Here is a 19460-nt window from a genome sequence, read left to right as displayed (position 1 = left end):
CATAGGGGTAGGATGTATATATGTGTGTTCATAAGAGTGAGTGTATGCGCGCGTATACGAACGCTTGCGTCTGTATTGTGTTAAAAAATAAAATAATAGTGTGATTATACGAGCATCAAACTGTTGAAGAGATGCCCACGAGATAAAGCATTCCAGTAAAGCGCACATGCTTAACGATTCCCAATTATTAATTCGGGTCAGCGTGGGCAACCGTTTGTCGTCGACATCTCGCACTATCTCATATAGTACTCCGATATTTTTTCCTCTGGCCCACACGCCACTGAGAGAGCCCTCCAGCGACTCCAGCCCCGTCACGCGGACCCACGTGTGGAAAAAAAAAGAGAAAAACCCGAGCAGGTATACGTTCCTCTCGCCTCGTCCTCCCCACAAATTCCCGACCCTGCCAAATCCCAATCGCTTTTAAATTCGAGATTTTATTGTCCGCCTTCCCCGACGCGCAGCTGCCTCGCTGCCCCGGTGCTGCTGCTCCCCTCCCACCCGCCGCGCCCCGCCGACGCCTCCGCCGATGGACCGGGAAGAAGGTAAGGCAGCGGCGAGCCTGCCGGATTTGGGAGCGACTGTGGCTAATTTTGGGGACGATTCCCGTTGGTGTGCAGTGACGGAGTTCCTGGGCCAGGTGCCCCTCCTGCAGTGCCTCCCCGGCTCCTCCATCCGCAGGATCGCCGAGGCCGTCCAGGTCAAGCACTACGGTGAGTCGCGCCGTCCCCCGTCCGTGTGCTGTAGCGCCCCCTAGATCGATTGGTCGGCCCGCCGGGTTTGCCTAGTTCAGGCGAGCGCAGCCTAAATCTGGCTTGCCTCAGTTCAGAGTACTCTGTACTGTACTGTTAGCCTACTGAGTTACTGAAGGATGCTCTCTGTGTCGGCCAGTGATGTCTGATGTGACTCCCGTGATTTGTAGTTCACTGTACTTCAAATCGCGCACATGATTCTGTGTGCAGCTCACTGACCACGACCGATTTACTAGTCTGTACTGGCGTTGTGATCTGCATAAATAGAAAATTTTAACCATCGACAGCAACTGCATGCAAATTAGACTGCTAAAAAACTTGGCGCTGCATTTTAGTGCCTACCTATCAACTACTCCCTCCGTTCCTAAATATAAGTCTTTGTAGAGATTTCACTATGAACTACATGCGGATGTATATAGATGCATTTTAAGTGCGGATTCATTCATTTTGCTCCGTATGTAGTCCACCCAGTGGAATCTCTACAAAGACTTACATTTAGGAACGGAGGGAGTAGATTTTGTTTAGCCCTTGACCCTTCAGTGTATGCGCTTACCTGGAGTGGTGGTGATTTTGTATTCACTGATTGTGGTGTGGGGTCAAGTTGATTTATGCATTTTGTTTTTCATGGTGGCATTTTGCAGAACCTGGTGATTATCTTGCCCGTGAAGGTGAACCCGTAGATGGCCTTTGCATCATATTGGATGGGCAGGTATTAGTCATGCAAGTTCTTGCTTCACTTATTTACAGAGACACCTTCCTTTGACAGAATGGCAGACTTCATTATAATGCTGCTGCTCACTATGAGAGGTCCTGATTACTACCTGAAAATGCAATACTTATATCAGCAAATTTGGATGGGCTGTGTGCTTTGTTTTCGGCATTACAGATAGAAGATCATTCGTTGGCCTATTCGTAGGCTTGTAAATAACTTTTTTCTATTTGTCATCAATGCATCGAGAAGCGAGGCTTTTTGCGATTTCTCAAAATGATGAAACATAATTTGTTACAAGAACTATTTTCTTTCTAAGTTGCTGGGAAATCATGCAAAGAAAAGAGTGATGTTCAATTTCTCTATCGTTGGTTATTTGCATTCCCGCTCTGGGGGAAAGACTAAACCTGAGCATTATAGTTCCAGACCTTCAGAGTAAAATTCCTATCCCAGCAGCCAACAAAGTATTGCTCTATCAAAAAATTCTTTAATTTGAAAGACATCCTCATTATCTCGCAGGCTGAAGTTTCTGCTCCTGCAAACACAGAAGAAGCAAACCGTCCAGACTATGTGTTAAATAAGTATGACTACTTTGGTTACGGTAAGATATCTCTATAGATTGTATTTATTTTCATCATGTATGTCCATATTTTGCTTGAAAAGACGTAACAGTTTGTATTTCATGTATTTTTTTGGATAACTCCTAATGTTTTGTATTGTTTTATAGGGACCAATAGTTCTGTACATCAAGTAAATGTTATTGCCGTGACAAAGGTATAATTTTCCATATTCTGTTTTCTAACTTAACATTTTATTAGCTTTAGGATTTCCGTTTGCAATGATATTAGCTGATGGCTTTTCCAAATCCAATAGTTGGCTTTAGCTTATTGTTATTCATGTATTGCAGCTGTCCTGCTTTGTATTGCCGAGTCAATATGGACATCTGCTGCAAACCAAGACAATTTGGAATGCAGAAGAAACACCTGAAAGCCATTCATTGATGGAACAAATTTTACATTTAGAGAAATTAGAGGTAACTCTAGATAGATGTATGTTTGTATCTATGATATTTCTATTTTGTCAAGGCAGTATGTATCATGTCTCAGTTTGCTCACTGTACTGGAGGAATGATGATCAGACATACTAATTGCTTAAATTGTAACATTTATGCTATGTCTGCTAACTTTGATTTAATATCATCGTTGGCCATTGGATTTTATTGATATTTCCTAAAAGAAAGAAATACAAGAGCAAAATTGGCAGTTTCAGTTTTGCATCTCATGGTCTACAAGTTAAAGGGACAAGCATGCTATCATAATAATTTACAGTTTACTAGCTGATCTTGCTTACCTTAATTCTTATCTATTTTGTAGGTTGATATATTTCGTGGATTTACTTTGCCAGAAGCTCCAACTTTTAATCAAGTTTTTGGAGGACAATTGATTGGGCAGGCATGTTTCAACCACTCTCTTAGTTGCTGTCATCTATATCTGCCAGCTGCATGTATTTGACCGCCTCATTTCTGTGCTCTGGAGGGATATCCTAGTTCCTATATTTAAGTATGAATATGTGAATCACCGAGTCAATGCTAAAAGGAAGCTTCTTAAGCATGCTTCTGAGTTCCCTCAACTTTTAGAAACATATACTCCCTCCGTCCCATAATGTAAGACGTTTTTTGACACTATCAAAAAACGTCTTACATTATGGGACGGAGGGAGTAGTTCACATGTATGAGTATCTCCACAAGAAACAGTTCAGTAACAGATATACATTTTATGTTTGAATAATGCAATCAACTTTCTTTAAGACTGCTTTGTTGCATTGTTGTTGGCGATGTTTATCATTTTGGTATTTTCTTTCATAATGTGTTATCAACCTTATTGCTAATTAGCTTCTTCAATGAAATTAAGTTATGAAAGAAGTTCACATAAAGGTTCCTTTTGAATGCCTGTACGAATTCATTTGAATTAAGACCAGAAGATCCAGAATTCACCTTTGTGAACTCGCTTGGTGATTATAGATTTTCTAGTAACTCCTTATATTTTTATTTCAAGTTTTGAACTCAGAACAAGATCAAATTGAAATCTTCTTTGTCATGGTTGCTGTTAACTGTAGATTTTTTAATACAATACTTCGAACCCACGTAAGTCTCACCTTTTCTGTCATTTAAATGATGTTCACTCAAGATATCAAATGGAAACTAGTCAGTTTTTTTTAGACTGACAGGGAGGGCTCTCCCTGGTTCCATTATCAAATGAAACCACCAGTTCATACATCAGTTGACTTAGGGAGCAGTTCAGCAGAAAGAAAGTAGCTAGACAGAAAGTTTTTAAAACATAACACAGGCAGTAAAACTAGTCAGTAATTGACACTGTAGTAACCTTATTCTGATTCAATTATTTATGTTTGGTTACAAAGCACTGCTTGGTCAGTAGTCGTCAATCGTCATAACTCACTCCCTACACTCCCATACAAGAGGAAAAACATTTACTATAAAACTGACTAGTTTTCACTATAAAGGGAGTGGAATAAAAGCTTTGCACATCATTGCCAATGGTTTTCACTATGTCTTAACCTTCATGCAGGCACTAGCAGCAGCATCCAAGACTGTCGATTGCCTGAAACTTGTGCATAGTCTGCATGCAATTTTTCTAATAGCAGGAGACAATAATAGTAAGAATATTTTGAACTTTGTGTTCATTTTGTCCGTAACAGGGGGCAAGCAGAAACTAAAGTCTGGCCTATAATTATCAGTACTGTACTCGTATTAATGCCCTGTTCTGTAATTATCTTTTTAAGTTTTGATCATTAATGCATTATCCTTTTCTTCAAACAAAACCATGTTTATATCTGTCTTTGTTATGTCCTCTGCTATAGTGCCAATAATATATCAAGTGCATCGGGAGCGTGATGGAACCAGCTTTGCCACCAGAAAAGTGGAGGCAAAGCAGAAAGGCCTTGTTATGTTCACTTTAATTGTTTCTTTCCAGGTAATTATCCTTAAAGTTTTATAAATAATTATAGCAGAATTGTTAGGCAAGTTTTAGTTATTTTTAACACTCCCAGTGATATAACCAGGGGAAGCGTGTACCCTGTTCATGTTGAGAACATATTAGATAGTAGCTCAAACGACAGTTTTGTACCTAGTAGCTTCTGAAATGTTGTGTCAAATAGTTGTTCCCTCGTTTATTTTAGTGTTTAACCCCCTAAACTATATCATCTGTCCAAACTATTCTGCACAAAAAATGAAAAAAAGGAGTGCCAGACTGAACAGAGAATTGTGTTCACTATCTCAATACTAGGTTCATATGTTCCTAAGAGCTTTCCATGATAATCAAATCAAGCATGAACAGACATACTATACAAAGTTTTAAGTTCTTAAATTTTAAACCCAGAGTTGTTTTGCTCTATCCGCTGCCAATAGATCAATTCAATTCTTTGTCCCAAACATCAATCAGCATTTATATATCAAAGTGAAGTAATAAATTTGTCCAGGAGTACAACTAGCGAAATGATACTACTAGGCGATACATTGGAGGACCAGCCCCACTAAATTAATCTACTAGGCAAAGAAAGGGTGTCTAACTTCTGTTCTGGTTCTTTTGCAGAAGGAAGAATTAGGGTTTGAGCATCAGGCTGCAATCATGCCTGTCGTTCCTCCTCCAGAACAGGCAAGGATTTTTATCACTCTCCTCTGATGCCCTTGGGGAAATAGTCTTGGAACTAATAAGTAATCAAATGCAGCTCCTGAATATGGAGGAGATACGGGAAAGAAGACTCACTGATCCACGGTTTCCGATGTAAATTTTCTTGACTACGAATCATATGTATTGCCAATTGGCTAAACTAACTGTTTTGACTTAAAAATATTCACCTTAAGACACAACATCTTAGAAAAGCATGATTGTTTATGTGTTTATTAGTTTTCAAGTGGGTCCCTGGTAGGACTAGGGTTCCTACCGGCTCTACTCCGTAGGTTATACGGGCAGAACAGCGAGGGTTGGGGGCGAGGGCGGCGGCTCCGGCGTGTTGGCGCCGTCGCGAGGGAGAAGAAGGGCGGCGGCGGCTAGGGCAAGGTGCGGCTAGGGTTTCCGGCTCCTCTGGAGCCGGGCAATATGATAGAACTATCTTTATTGCTTGATCTCAAACGATGTCTTACAACTAGTATTTATAACTTTAGCCTAAAATAACTTGCCTAAGATAACTTGTGGGTCAAGCCCCTAATACTAATGCCCGGTGGGCCTCTTCCTTGTATAGACCAAACCGGTCATAACATCTCTCCCCGCCTGCGCAAACAGCTCGTCCTCGAGCTGAAAGTCTGGATAGTGTTGGCGGAATTCTTCACGCTGCTCCCAAGTAGCCTCCTCCTCCGGAAGGCCTGCCCACTGAACGAGGATGAACCAGACGCCACGACGGAGCTGCGCCTGCAATACCTTTGCCGGCTCTGGAAGAATGCGACCATTGGCGATGGGAGGAAGCGCCGGTGGAGCCGCCGGTGGCTCGCCACGGAAAGGCTTGAGCAGCCCCACATGGAAAACGTCGTGGATGCGAGCGCGGGCTGGAAGCTGAAGACGATAGGCCACCTTCCCAATGCGCTCCAAGATAGGGAAGGGCCCGGCGTAGCGAGGGCCGAGCTTGCGCTTCGCGCGCGGGTCGAGGGACTGCGTAGAGCGATGGAGAAGACGCAGCCACACCCAATCACCCACCGCGAACTCCGCCTCGCGATGATGATCGTCGTAGTAGTGCTTGGCCAGCTGCTGGGCCTGAAGGAGACGCTGACGAACCTCAGCAAGCATCTCGTCACGAGTGCGGATGAGGTCACCCGCAACCTCCGTCCGAGCTGTCTCCGGATCCACCGGAAGTATAGGCGGGGGTGGTCGACCATAGACCACCTCAAATGGCGTAGCGCGCAGGGCGGAGTGATAAGAGGTGTTGTAGCAGTACTCCGCCCAAGAGAGCCAGTCCACCCAAGCGCGAGGCCGATCACCTGTCACACAACGCAAATACATGGCAATGACCTTGTTAACCACCTCGGACTGACCGCCCGTCTGAGGATGGAACGCCGTACTCAGGCGGAGCTGGACACCCGCCATCCTGAAGAGGTCGCGCCAGACATGGCCCGTGAACACGGGGTCTCGATCACTGACGATCGAAGCAGGGAACCCGTGTAGACGGACGATGCCGTCGAAGAAGGCCCGGGCCACGGACGCCGCCGTGTATGGATGGCCGAGCGCTATGAAGTGGCCGTACTTGGAGAAGCGGTCGACCATCGTGAGGATGACCGACTTGCCGCCCACCTTGGGAAGGCCCTCAATGAAGTCCATGGATATGTCCGCCCAGACCTGAGATGGCACCTCCAAGGGCTGGAGTAACCCGGCCGGCCTGAGAGTCTCTGTCTTGTTGCGCTGGCATGTCTGACAAGACCGAACCCAGTCGCGGACCAGGGCGCGATCGCCAGGGATGTAGAAGTCGGCGCGAAGACGATGGAGGGTTTTCTGCATACCCTCATGACCTGCCGAGTGGGCGAGCTGTAACACCTGGTGACGGAGATCATCCTGCGCCGGAACAAAGACCCGGCGCCCATGGAGGAGCAGTCCGTCAGAAAAGCGCCAAGGCTCCTCCAGGTCGCCGGCCGTGAGCTGCTGCTGAAGACGGACGGCGTCGTCGGCCGTCGCAGTGGCGCGGCGAATGTCGGCGAAGAGGCCGAATGTCGGCCCGGAGCGGATGCACAGGGCCGCCCCGGCGGACTTGTCAGCGGAGGAAGCGAGGTCGGAGTCGCGACGGGACAGCGTCGGCCACGGTGTTAAGGCGGCCCGGCCGATACTCGACGGAGAAGTCGAAGCCGAAGAGCTTGCTGATCCACTGGTGCTGCGGCACGGTCGACAGCCGTTGGTCCAGCAAAAACTTCAGGCTGTAGTGGTCGGTGCGAATCTGGAAGGACCGTCCCCACAAGTACGGCCGCCAATGACGAACGGCCTGTACAAGGCCAATGAGCTCCCGCTCATATGCTGCCAGCTTAAGATGACGCGGAGCGAAAGGCCGGCTGAAGAAGGCGAGGGGCCCATCGCCCTGATGAAGCACGGCGCCGAACCCTGCGCCCGAGGCGTCACAGTCCACCACGAACGGGCGGTCGAAGTCGGGCATCTGGAGGACGGGGCCCGTCGTGAGGGCCCCCTTGAGGGCCTCGAACGCCGTTGTCGCCTCGTCGTCCCAGGCGAAAGCGTCGCGGCGAAGCAACCGCGTGAGGGGCGCCGCGATAAGCCCGAACTCCCGGATAAATTTCCGGTAGTAGCCGGCGAGGCCGAGGAACCCGCGGAGAGCCCGCGGCGAGTGAGGCGTCGGCCATGCGGAGACGGCTGCCACCTTGTCGGCGTCCATAGCCACCCCGTCGGCCGAGATGACGTGGCCCAAGTAGGCCACCGAAGGCGTCCCGAACGAGCACTTCGAGCGCTTAAGGTGGAGGTGGTGCGCTCGAAGCTCGTTGAAGACGATGGCGACGTGCTGGAGGTGCTCGGCCCAAGACGCACTGTAGATTAGAATATCATCAAAGAAAACGAGCACAAACCGGCGTAAGTAGGGCCTGAGGACGTCGTTCATCAAAGCCTGGAAGGTCGCCGGGGCATTGGTGAGGCCAAAGGGCATCACCAAGAACTCGAAGTGGCCGTGATGAGTCCGAAACGCCGTCTTGGCGATGTCATCCGGGTGCATGCGCACCTGGTGGTACCCCGACCGGAGGTCAAGTTTGGTGAAGAAGCGCGCCCCGTGGAGCTCATCGAGGAGCTCGTCGACCACCGGAATAGGGAACTTGTCCTTAAGTGTGACAGCATTAAGGGCACGGTAGTCGATGCAGAAACGCCATGTGCCGTCTGACTTGCGGACGAGAAGCACCGGCGCGGTAAATGGCGAAGTGGAGAGCCGGATGATGCCTGCCGCGAGCATGAGCGCACACTGCCGCTCCAACTCATCCTTCTGCAACTGTGGGTAGCGGTAAGGCCGTACCGCCACCGGCGCGGAGCCTGGCAGAAGATGTATACGGTGATCGTACGTGCGGGCGGGCGGCAGCCCCTGTGGCTCGGTGAAGATGTCCGCGTGCTGCTGGAGGAGGCTCTCCAATAGTGGGTGCTCGGCCGTGGCGGTGGTCGCGGCCAGCTGGAGTGGAGTGGTTGGGGCGGCACCTCCAATGCCGTCCCACTGAATGCGGCGGCCCAACCGCCAGAAGGTCATCGTCAGCGCGTCGAAATCCCATAGAATAGGACCAAGAGTGCGCAGGAAGTCGACGCCGAGGATGAAGTCGAAGCAGCCCAAGTCGATGCCGGCGCAGGTGATGGTGAAGTGCTCGTCGCCGATAGTGATGGGCACGTCGCGGGCGAGCCCGTGGCAGCGGAGACGGTCGCCATTAGCGACTGTGACTCGCAACTGCTCACCGCCGGTTGGCTGTAATGCAAGGCGCCGCATGGTGGTCTCCGGCAGAAAGTTATGCGTGGACCCTGTATCCACTAGGGCCACCAGGCGCTCGCCCTGGATCATGACCGGTAAGAGCATCGTCCGTTCATCACGGATGCCGGCCAGCGCGTGTAGGGACACCACGAGGGCGGTGGCCGGGGCGGGCGCGGGTGCCGCTGCGGGCTCCGCAAGGGCTGGAGCGCCGAGGCCATCCTCCAGTGTCTCCTCCTCAGGCTCGTCTGTCGTCTCCAGGTAGAAGAGCGGGGACAGACATGGCCCGGTGCATAGGGCGCATCACAGTTGAAACACAAGCCCAGGCGCCGGCGTTCCAGCTGTTCCGCCTGAGTGAGGCGCCTGAATGGCCGCGTCGGTGCCGGGGTGGGTGCCGGGGCGGCTGTGGACGACGCCAGTGCTGCCGGAGACGGCCGGGGAAGCTGTCGGCCCCCACGTGGCGCGGATGGACGCGTTAAGGCCTGGGCGCGCTGCTCGAACGCCCGGGCATAGTACATGGCCGTCTGAAGGTCTTGGGGCCCCTTCATCTCGACATCCACGCGGATGTGGTCGGGAAGGCCGCGATGAAAAGCTCCGCCCGCTGTAAGGCCGTCACACCGGGCGCGTGGCACGCCAGGGCCTGGAAGCGGTCGGCGAAGTCCTGCACCGTGGAGGTGAACGGCAAGCGGCCCAACTCGGCCAAGCGGCTCCCGCGGACCGGTGGCCCGAAACGAAGAAGGCACAGCTCTCGGAAACGATCCCACGGGGGCATGCCGCCCTCGTCCTGCTCGAGGGCGTAGTACCATGTCTGGGCGGCCCCGCGGAGATGGTATGAAGCCAGCCAAGTACGCTCCGACGTGGGTGTGCGCTGTCCGCGGAAGAACTGGTCACACTGGTTGAGCCAGTTAAGCGGGTCGTCGGAGCCGTCGTATGTGGCGAAGTCGATCTTGGCGAACCGGGGCGGCTGCTGGTGTGGCGCGCCCTGGCCCACTGCCTCGGCGGTGCGTAGGGCGGATGATGGTGCGCGGTCCATGGTGGAAGGCCCGACGTAGTTCCCGGTGACGCCCGACGCCTCGGGCTGCAACGGGAAACCGGACGGCGGACGGGTCCCCGGGTAGGCCGATGGCGGCCCGTGAAGCCAGTCGGGGAGTGGTGATGGCGATGACGGAAAGCGGACCTCCTGGATCGGAAGCCCGCTCGGCGACGACCGGCCCAAGTTAGGGTTGGGATGGGGCGGTGGAGGACCCTGCTCCGTGGCTGCTGGAAGTGACGGCGCGGATGGCGCGGTCCAGGTGGGCCACTGTGGCCCTGTGGTGGCGGCGAGTGGCGCGGTTGCCGTCGCGAGCGGCGGCGGCCACTGTGGCCACGGCGGCGGTGCGGCCGCCGGGGCGGGGAGCGCCGGGTAGCCTCCGGTGATGGCCCCCGGTACCGAGTACCACGGCAGCGCCTGCGGACCCGCGGCCAGGGCGGGATGTAGTGGTGGAGGCGGCCCGTACGGACTTGCCAGGTAGAGGCGGATGCCCTGGACCGCGGCGACTAGGTCGTTGAGGACGCCGGCCATTGCCTCCTGTGTGAACTGCTGCGGCTGCGGGGGAGGTGACGGCGGCGGCGTATGTTGGACGGGGGTCGGTGGCCGCCCATGGCCTGGCGCGGTGCCGGGCGCCGGGAGGGTCGGCGCCGAGAGCGACGCCGTAGCGCCCGCCGAGAGCGAGGCCGTGACGCCCGGCGCGGAAGCGGCGGCGGTGGAGGAGTTGGCGGCAGCGGCGGTGGTGGAGTTGATGGGCAGCGGCGGTGGTGGCGGCGGCGGCGGAATTGGAGGTGGCGAAGACATGGTCGAAACCCGGGTACCTGATACCAAATTGGTAGGACTAGGGTTCCTACCGGCTCTACTCCGTAGGTTATACGGGCAGAACAGCGAGGGTTGGGGGCGAGGGCGGCGGCTCCGGCGTGTTGGCGCCGTCGCGAGGGAGAAGGGCGGTGGCGGCTAGGGCAAGGTGCGGCTAGGGTTTCCGGTTCCTCTGGAGCCGGGCAATATGATAGAACTATCTTTATTGCTTGATCTCAAACGATGTCTTACAACTAGTATTTATAACTTTAGCCTAAGATAACTTGCCTAAAATAACTTGCCTAAGATAACTTGTGGGTCAAGCCCCTAATACTAATGCCCGGTGGGCCTCTTCCTTGTATAGACCAAACCGGTCATAACAGTCCCCCATTCTGATAATGGCACTAGTTCGACGACACATTTGGAATAACAACAATAATAACAACAATTAAGACTTTAGTCCCAAACAAGTTGGGGTAGGCTAGAGCTGAAACCCATAAGATTCATTTAAAATATTGTAATTATATACCTCTTAAGCTTCAGTTGTCATATGGATTTGACAGTACGTTCATCTCTTTATCACATGCTGTCATAGTCCTGAGTCCTGACAGTTCAGTAATCTGCAGGCAATATAGGAACTCAGCTGCCAAGAAAAAGTTTGTACCTTGGCCCATTGAAATGAGGTTCTGCCAAGATTCTAAATCTCAGCATGAACCAAGGTAAGTTGAAATTTCTTTGTGGCCTTGAGATTCACTAATCCTTAGTTTCTTTGTGGCTCATGGATCTTTTTAGATAGAAATTCTAAGCTTCAGTATAGATTCTCCAGACTAATAATTTTTACATAGATCGTATTGCAATATGTGTTTTTCTGATTCAGTAATGCATCTGATTCTTTTCAGCCTGCATTATTGGTTTAGAGCTAGAGGAAAACTTTCGGATGATCCAGCTCTGCATAGGTTGGCCATTTATCGCTGTACATTGGTCATATTTTAAACAGCTGGGTATGCTGATGACATTATTCTATGGTATTACAGATGCGTTGTAGCATATGCTTCGGATCTACTATATTCAGGCGTCAGCCTAAATCCGCACCGTAAGAGGGGTTTGAAGACATACTCTCTCAGTCTTGATCACTCGTATGTTTGAAGAGTTTACAGTCATTATCGGGATTTTCAATTTGCCATATTTGTCCCAACAATAAATGGTCTCTTTTCTGTTGCCTGTTAACGTTTTGCAGGATGTGGTTCCACAAGCCTGTGAAAGCTGATGACTGGTTGTTATATGTGGTAAGCTATTGGCTTGTTCTTCAATTGATCATGGTAGAAATAAAATTTGTTCAAGAGGCTCTCATCTCAATGTCATCCTCCCTTCATGAACACAGATCGACAGCCCATCCGCACATGGTGGCAGGGGATTCGTCACCGGACGTATGTTCAACCGGCAAGGAGAGGTATGCACATTAATTTCATTCTTTCAAAGCTCCGACTGTGATGCTGCTTACCCCCTCCGATCCAAAAAAGTGTGTTTTCAACTAAAACTGAACTAAAGCCACGACACTCTTTTTGGATCGGAGGGAGTGCTATTTTTTCTCGTCTAAAATAAATTCCGTAAGTTGTCAGCTCATCGTGTTACTATTTTTCTCATCTAAAATAAATTCCATAAATTGTCAGCTTATTGTGTCGCTGACCCAAGAGGCGTTGATTAGGAGGGCCAAGACACCCGGGCAAACCCCAAGGCCGAAGCTTTGAGATGTGCAGAAGAGCCATGGCTGTACTTTAATATTTTCTTTCCCCTTGCTGTTCCGTATTTTTATCTTATATAGTACACGGAGACAATGGTGAGATTTATGTATAGGAGTACAGCTTACAGCTTGAATTTGGCACACATGTGAACGATTGTATCCTCGCATGCTGATTCACATTCAGGTTTTCCTTTGCATATGTGGATGGCAATTGCCATCCAACACGCGGCACATGAATGTAGACAGATGTACCTCAAATTCAAAGTTTTGCAATCCTGAGGTCATGTAGTACCATTTCAAATATCTGTTCCACGCTCAATTTGAAGTCTCGGGCCTCATGCGAAGAAGTTAAATATATTGCGCCTATTCCAAGCATTTGTTAAATTGGCGAAACTATTGATACGGGACATGATGCACGTAAATGAATCGATTAGATTATTTAGTGGCATAGATACGTAAATGATGAAAATGGATGGTGTCATGGGCCGCATTTCTCATTTCACATTGCTCAGCAATATGAAATTATATGATATCACAACGTTGTAATTTCTTCTTCGCCTGAAGGTCCACAGAAATAATAGCCATGGTCTCCTTCTTGAAAGCGTCAATTTTTAGAACATGACATTCATAGGGGTCAAGAGGAAGTTGCTGCATGGGGACACTGAATTTGTTGAGTTTATGTTGATAAATGAAGTGTAAACTATAATTCAAAGGAAGACGCTCACTTCGCTGCATGTTGACTGTCGTTCATCTTATGTTGGCAATATAAGTGTGACCCATATCGCGACCAGGAGTAGATTCCAATTCTGATGCTTCTTAGGCAAGTATTTAGTTGGTTTAGAAAATGCAAATGAATATGTCAAAAGAAAAGAATTTCTCAAGTCATGCTATATAGGCAATAGTAGTTGTTTACATGCCAACTTAAAATAAGTAACATGTGTCTGCCGACTAACGACTAATACAGTAGCGAATGGCCAATAATAGTTTATGTTTCTTACAAAAACATGTCGTGAAATAACAATAATAACAACCAACTACAAAGGATCAGATTTCTAACTTGGAATGGGGCAAAGAAACATCTCAGTAAAAGTTTTGACCTTGGAATTAAATTAAACATTTCCACAATCATGAAAACAGGTGAACATGACATAAAAAATATCTCCAAACTTTTTTTCAGGTGCATATAACTGTTTGTAGTACAATTAGGCATTTCAATATAGTACAATTTTGAATTTGAAAACCTGAGAGAACGAATTGCTAAGCTCAGTTCTCTCTACAAAAAGTCAAAGGCTTCCTTCCCACCAAAGCTTTTCTGCTATCTACACAATCATATACTCCCTCCGTCCCAAAATAAGTGTCTTTATTTTAGGACGGAGGGAGTATGCGATACTTTTGCAGAACAGGTATCCTAAGATCGTTAAGGAGCCATTGTACTCATAAGCCTAACTCATGCCTCCACGAGTCCTTTACTACGTGTTTTCTTCTTCCTGACCTTCCCCTCCTTTGCACCTGCTTGACCTTTCTCTTCGACTTTGGTTTCTATTCTCATGAAAATTGGCTTTGGTTCCATCATTGCCTGGCCTGCTTTAAGGGCTCCCCATTTGGTATCAGCCTACAGGACAGTTAACATAGGTTTGTAAGCAAATCGTGCCATAGGGAAATCTTGATATTAAAGATTTTCTATTTAGTTTTATTATTATTAGTTTGCTGTATCAAGAAAAACAAAGGAATTGCAGGTGGTTTTAAGATAGAGCATCCTTATTGAGATGGCTTAGATCAGAGAGGAGAAGATGCACAAACTCGCCTTGCAAAAAACAGACGGGAAAGATCATGAACATTGTTGTCTTTCTATTGACGAAGAATAAAATAGAGCATCGGAAAGATGATAAATACTCCCTCCATCCCAAAATTCTTGTCTTAGGTTTGTCTAGATACGGATGTACCTAATACTAAAACGTGACTTGATACATCCGTATTTGGACAAATCTAAGACAAGAATTTTGGGACGGAGGGAATAGAAGAGAATCAAATTGTCTTGCAGTCGACAGGAACCATTTGGAACTTACAACTTGGATGCTGGGAGAGGGACATCTATTTTTTTTCTCTGGTTAAAATTGGAATTGGGAGTCTTCAATAATGATAGATAGATGCGCTATATAAGAACATAAATGTTTTCTAGTAAGTTAAGAAATGAGATGTTACAACATGGCTGCATTGCTAAGGTATAGTGAAGCACAATAATGTTGATTCATTCAGCAACATATTAGAATCTCAGACCAAGTTCAGGTGGCTTATAACCTTCTTATGGGACATGGACCCACTATATGAATGTGCTATACATTGTCATCAATGCAGTACTCAGGTGCTAGATTAACATTAAAATTTCCATGCAAGTGAACTGAATCACGTACCAAAGTCAGGGGAATTTCGAATTAGAACTCTATATATTTATTCAAGCATAGTATGATTTTTTTTTTGGAAAATCAGTCCAAAATATAGACAAGAGCGTGTTCATTTGTGAGTCAAACGATCGATTTCTTTTATATATATATATATATATATATATATATATATATATATATATATATATATATATATATATATATTTGGAAAAACGTGATGTTCTGCAATGACATGAGAGAAGTTTGGAGAGGTTGAAAGCAATGAGGAGGTGAATCAATTCGATGCGTAGAGGAGTGAAGAGTCAAGTCGAACCTTCAATACCAGAAGCAGTTTCAGTGCAATCAACACTAAGACCATACTGGACTTTGTGGTGGCAAAAATAATTTATTTATTTAAGTTATATGTCCTATTTACAATCTTCATAAAATAATAGGTTATTTGGTAAGTTTGCTGATAGGAATTTTGTGAGAGCTTCTGCATAGCACTGTTCGACGATGTAGTTTTATTTTTTCGAGAATGTAGACGAAGTAGTTTTGGTGGCATGACATGCATATACAAATACACTATTTTGCTTCGTACAATGGAACGCATGAAGCTAGTAATTTGCTGAAATCAGATTTAGCTAGTAGTATTTGGATCATTATCAAAGTACAAAACTCATTGCTAGACATATTAGAGTCACTAGATGGGCTCTCTGATATCCCAACTGAATGCCTAACTTATCATATTTTCAATAAGTAGCAGCTATACTCAACTCTGAAACTGTAAATTAAAAGAACGTATGTATTATTTAAAATACACCAATGAAATATGGATCCCGTAGCTACAGTTGCAGGAAAACTTTCATATAAATGAAATATATTTAAAAAGCCTATCTAGTTCCGTTCTCAAATACTCTATAGCTACAGTTTCTGCTTATATTGTTCATTTTTGAGTTTGAGAACGGAACTAGATAGGCTTTTTAAATATATAAAAAAACGTACATATTTAAAACAATTCCTGAAATGTATAGGAAAATATTTGAGGTCAAGAATTATACCTCCCTTAATTCTGGAGGACAAAATTAGTAGTTGTACCCTACAGATAATCTGATATTTCGACAACATTCAAATACTCTCCACACTAATAATATTTGTAAAGATCCTATAAACGTCAGGGTGAACTGGTTGGTTGGTGGTTCATTTGTGGATGCGGATAACACATGTATACTGCAGGGTGCCACTGAATGCGATGCAGATCAACCAAGCTTGTTCTTCTCCGCTTCCTAGAACACATAATCTAGTCAAGAGCAGTCCATTCCATTCTATGTGGATGGAAAACAACAACTTTGTGATTATTTGTAACATGCTATGCATCTAAACCTACAAACATACAACTATGAAAATATCGGTACGATGAAACTTATTCATTAGCTCTTCTCAAAGATCATTTCCTCAAATTTGGGGCTATGCATTGGAAAAATATAGATTTTAAAAAATCAAGCAAGAAGTGCATTTTGGTCATGTAAAATCATTTATAACCTAGGAAGGCAGAGAATATATATTTTGGGCTGTAATCATGCCTGCCGTTACAAATAATGGAGAAACGGAGAACATTTCAAAATTGGTTATTCCTATGCGTGTATAAAAATTTAGTTCTAGTACCTAAAATCAGTCGATGGCCTGTGGCGGTATATAAAAGACAAAGGTGACCCCTCAATACACATTTGCATAGAGCCTCTCTATGCAAACGGCCATTGGGGCGCAACAGTGTGCACTGTGACTACCACATTACACGCAATTTTCTTTCTTAACCATGTGCAATGAGATTATCGATGCACAACATGACCCATCCTGTTTAAGTTTGAACTAATAATTTTGAGTTCCTCATATGCCATGCTTGCCCCACAATTACCGTGCTATACCTCAATTAGCTCTGAAAAGTATTCATGTTGTTGAAACTGAAAAGACTGATAATCACAGTGCTAGAAATACTACCGTTACAAATTACTTCTTTGATACACATATTGGTAAGTTGTTATTATATAGTGTTCAATAATATTATCTTTATTGATATCCGATAACTTCTGCTTAATTTATGAGCATCATAAGCATCATAATGTTCCGAATGCTGACCACATTGTAAATGGTATGAGAAAACAGCTAGCAGGAGAATTAAGAGTATAGTGCTATTACACAGGCTTCACAACCAGTAGGCAATGTTAGCCTATCACACATTAAAATATTAAAACTACGGGTGACAAAATAGGAACATGTACCGCCTTGTCTTTCACATATAATGTTCAGAAACAGGTTACCAAAGAGTACACAGCCTGGAGAAGTGACCAAAATAGCCGCACGCGCGCGCGCGCGCGCACACACACACACACACACTGATTAAATACATCTGGACAAAATGTTACTCCCTCTGTCTCAAAATGCAAGACATCAAAAAATGGTACTACTTGAATCAGGCTATTTCAACACCAACATGTTACATTTTGAGACAGAGGGAGTACATCCATAGTGTAAATATCAATGCTTTGTCAGTAACAGATCCTGCCTAAGTACTACTTGAATCAGGCTATTTCAACACCAACATGTTAAAAATGGTACAATTGCTGAGTGAGCAAGCAGCCCCACACGTAATAGATAAAACAGAAGCACGATATCAACGCTACCGTTTTCTTTGAAACACAGGATGTATATTCACATTCAGTTGCTCCACCTTCTCCATGCGAGCAACACATTGCTTCATTTTCTCCAGTAGATTGGGCATGGCCGCGATATTTGCCTCGGTCTTGGACTTGAACATATTTAGCTTTTCAAGCGTAGCTTGTTCAGCTTCGGCGTGCGAGGCTCCAGCTGCAGATTGCGCTTCAACTGGAACTTCTGCAATATCCATAATGGTGTCAGCCTTGGTGTACTACCATATTTTTGTAAAATTGTCACTGCATTACTATACGTTTGCCCTTTATTCATGCCATGACAACTGATGTTTAATCTATCATGGTTACAAAGTAGCAGCCTGAGCTTGTAGTCAGGTATTTTTCGAGTAAATAACAGCAAAATTCGTAGGGGCTGACTTCTGAGTTCTGATGATGTGACGCACATATTTAGTTGAATTTGCAAAGGAGAAAACAGGGCGAGAAAAATAGCAGTCCACATTTTTAGCTTTCGCATTTGAAAGGGCAAATAATTGTGGGTTACAGTTATCTCAGCAATTGCCGACCAGATAACAAACCCAGCTAAAACCACAATGCATCCAATCAGGATTCACTCTGCCAGCTCACGCCTTGTAAAATAACCATGCAACATGTTTTCTTACACATAATATATGTCAAACTTTACATAATTCCCCGTCACTCACAGTAGAACACAACAATCCTGTAAGGTCAAATGATAAATTGCCAACATTTCGTTTCTTAACTGAACTAAGTTGAGCTTACCATAAGAAGAAATAAGCAAGAATTTCTAGGTTCTGTTTCACGCTGCAGTCGATTATGATGATCATGTTTGCCTAACAAAATTATGCCTATTTTGCTGTTTGGCTAACAAAGCTTCTCTCTGTCTTCGTGGTTATATTTCCACAACTGATTATACAGTTAGTTCCGCACAACACAACAAAGCTTAGCAAGCACAAGCTGAGCCTAAGCAAATATTGTCAACTACAAGTGGCAATCAAATAACTTACCTAGACTAGAAATCAATGATTCCTATGATTATTTGAGGAAAATTTGTGCAAACAGAAACAAATCCCTCCCTCCGTTTCTCTCATTAGCTCAAAAGTATCAACACAGATCCAAAATGCTGGCTTTTACCCATGTCTCCCTATTCCCAAGCCCTGACTAGCAGTGAATCACAAACGGGGGGCATTTTTCTATGTATACTTCAAGCACTACCTATCGACGGGCAAATCATACAAACCCCCAAAATGGGGGCGAACTAACCGGAAACCCTAGTACCGGAGCAAGGCCGGAAGCGCGCATACCTACGCAGGCGGGCGGGCGAAGGGCGTCGAGGCGCGATACTGTAGCGTCTATGAAGCGGGCGGCGGCGTCACGGCGGTGCTCGAGTATCCGGCGGCCCAGATCGGCAACCTCCCTCTCCAGCTCCTCAATGTCCTCCTCGTCCGCCGCCTGGTCCGCCCCTAAGGAGGTGGAGGAGGAGGCGACGGCGGAAGATGCAGGGGCCTTGCGCTTTAGGCGGTTGGGCGTTGCTCCGGCTTGGCTCGGCGACGGCGAGCGCCCCGCCATGGGGAGCTAGGAGTGCGTGGGAGCGGAGGCGAGCAGAGAAACGGACGAAGGAGAGGCGGAGAGAGAGATTCAATTTGGGCGGATGGGAGGTGGGACCCGCATTAAAGTTAGCTCGCTTCTCTCTTCTTCTTCTGAATCTGAAGAGGGGTCACTTCTGAAATCTCAAATTCAAATGAAATTGGGCGGAGCAACTCACACAATGTCATTTGAACGGAGAGCAATTTGAGAGACCATTGATGCGATGACTTCGACATTTTTTTCCGTGTTGTTTTGCAGTATGGTCCAATTTCTTTAACCATTTGGACCAATGATGATGGATTGCAAGCTTGTTTTGCATGGGGTGTTGCTTCAACCGATACTTCTTC

The 19460-nt window shown here is 46.6% G+C and overlaps 2 protein-coding genes across 4 annotated transcripts; one reads left to right on the top strand and one right to left on the bottom strand.

Annotated features, from left to right (window-relative positions):
* The first annotated feature begins 333 nt into the window (after positions 1-333).
* On the top strand, positions 334-12731 carry LOC123046353 (acyl-CoA thioesterase 2). 3 transcript variants are annotated; one of them, XM_044469700.1, is made up of 17 exons: positions 334-542; positions 618-710; positions 1391-1458; positions 1978-2059; positions 2186-2232; positions 2366-2491; positions 2832-2909; positions 4044-4131; positions 4336-4448; positions 5067-5129; positions 5203-5258; positions 11344-11436; positions 11617-11673; positions 11752-11853; positions 11955-12003; positions 12099-12167; positions 12388-12731. In XM_044469700.1, the coding sequence occupies exons 1-17, from the start codon at positions 527-529 to the stop codon at positions 12463-12465; spliced, it is 1278 nt and encodes a 425-aa protein (XP_044325635.1). In that variant the 5' UTR covers positions 334-526; the 3' UTR covers positions 12466-12731. The 3 variants fall into 3 exon arrangements, with proteins under 3 accessions (XP_044325635.1, XP_044325634.1, XP_044325633.1); XM_044469699.1 differs by having other exon boundaries at positions 11955-12167; XM_044469698.1 differs by having other exon boundaries at positions 512-710.
* Positions 12732-17105: 4374 nt separating this feature from the next.
* LOC123041794 (uncharacterized) lies at positions 17106-19181 on the bottom strand. Its single transcript, XM_044464352.1, has 2 exons — positions 18831-19181; positions 17106-17731 (listed from the first exon to the last, which is right to left on the bottom strand). Exons 1-2 carry the CDS (start codon positions 19093-19095, stop codon positions 17517-17519), a joined length of 480 nt encoding a protein of 159 aa, XP_044320287.1. The 5' UTR covers positions 19096-19181; the 3' UTR covers positions 17106-17516.
* Positions 19182-19460: the final 279 nt, after the last annotated feature.

The sequence above is a fragment of the Triticum aestivum genome, chromosome 2B (assembly GCF_018294505.1).
Source record: "Triticum aestivum cultivar Chinese Spring chromosome 2B, IWGSC CS RefSeq v2.1, whole genome shotgun sequence".
Classification (NCBI taxonomy): domain Eukaryota; kingdom Viridiplantae; phylum Streptophyta; class Magnoliopsida; order Poales; family Poaceae; genus Triticum; species Triticum aestivum.
This window is presented reverse-complemented; position numbering and strand designations above follow the sequence as displayed.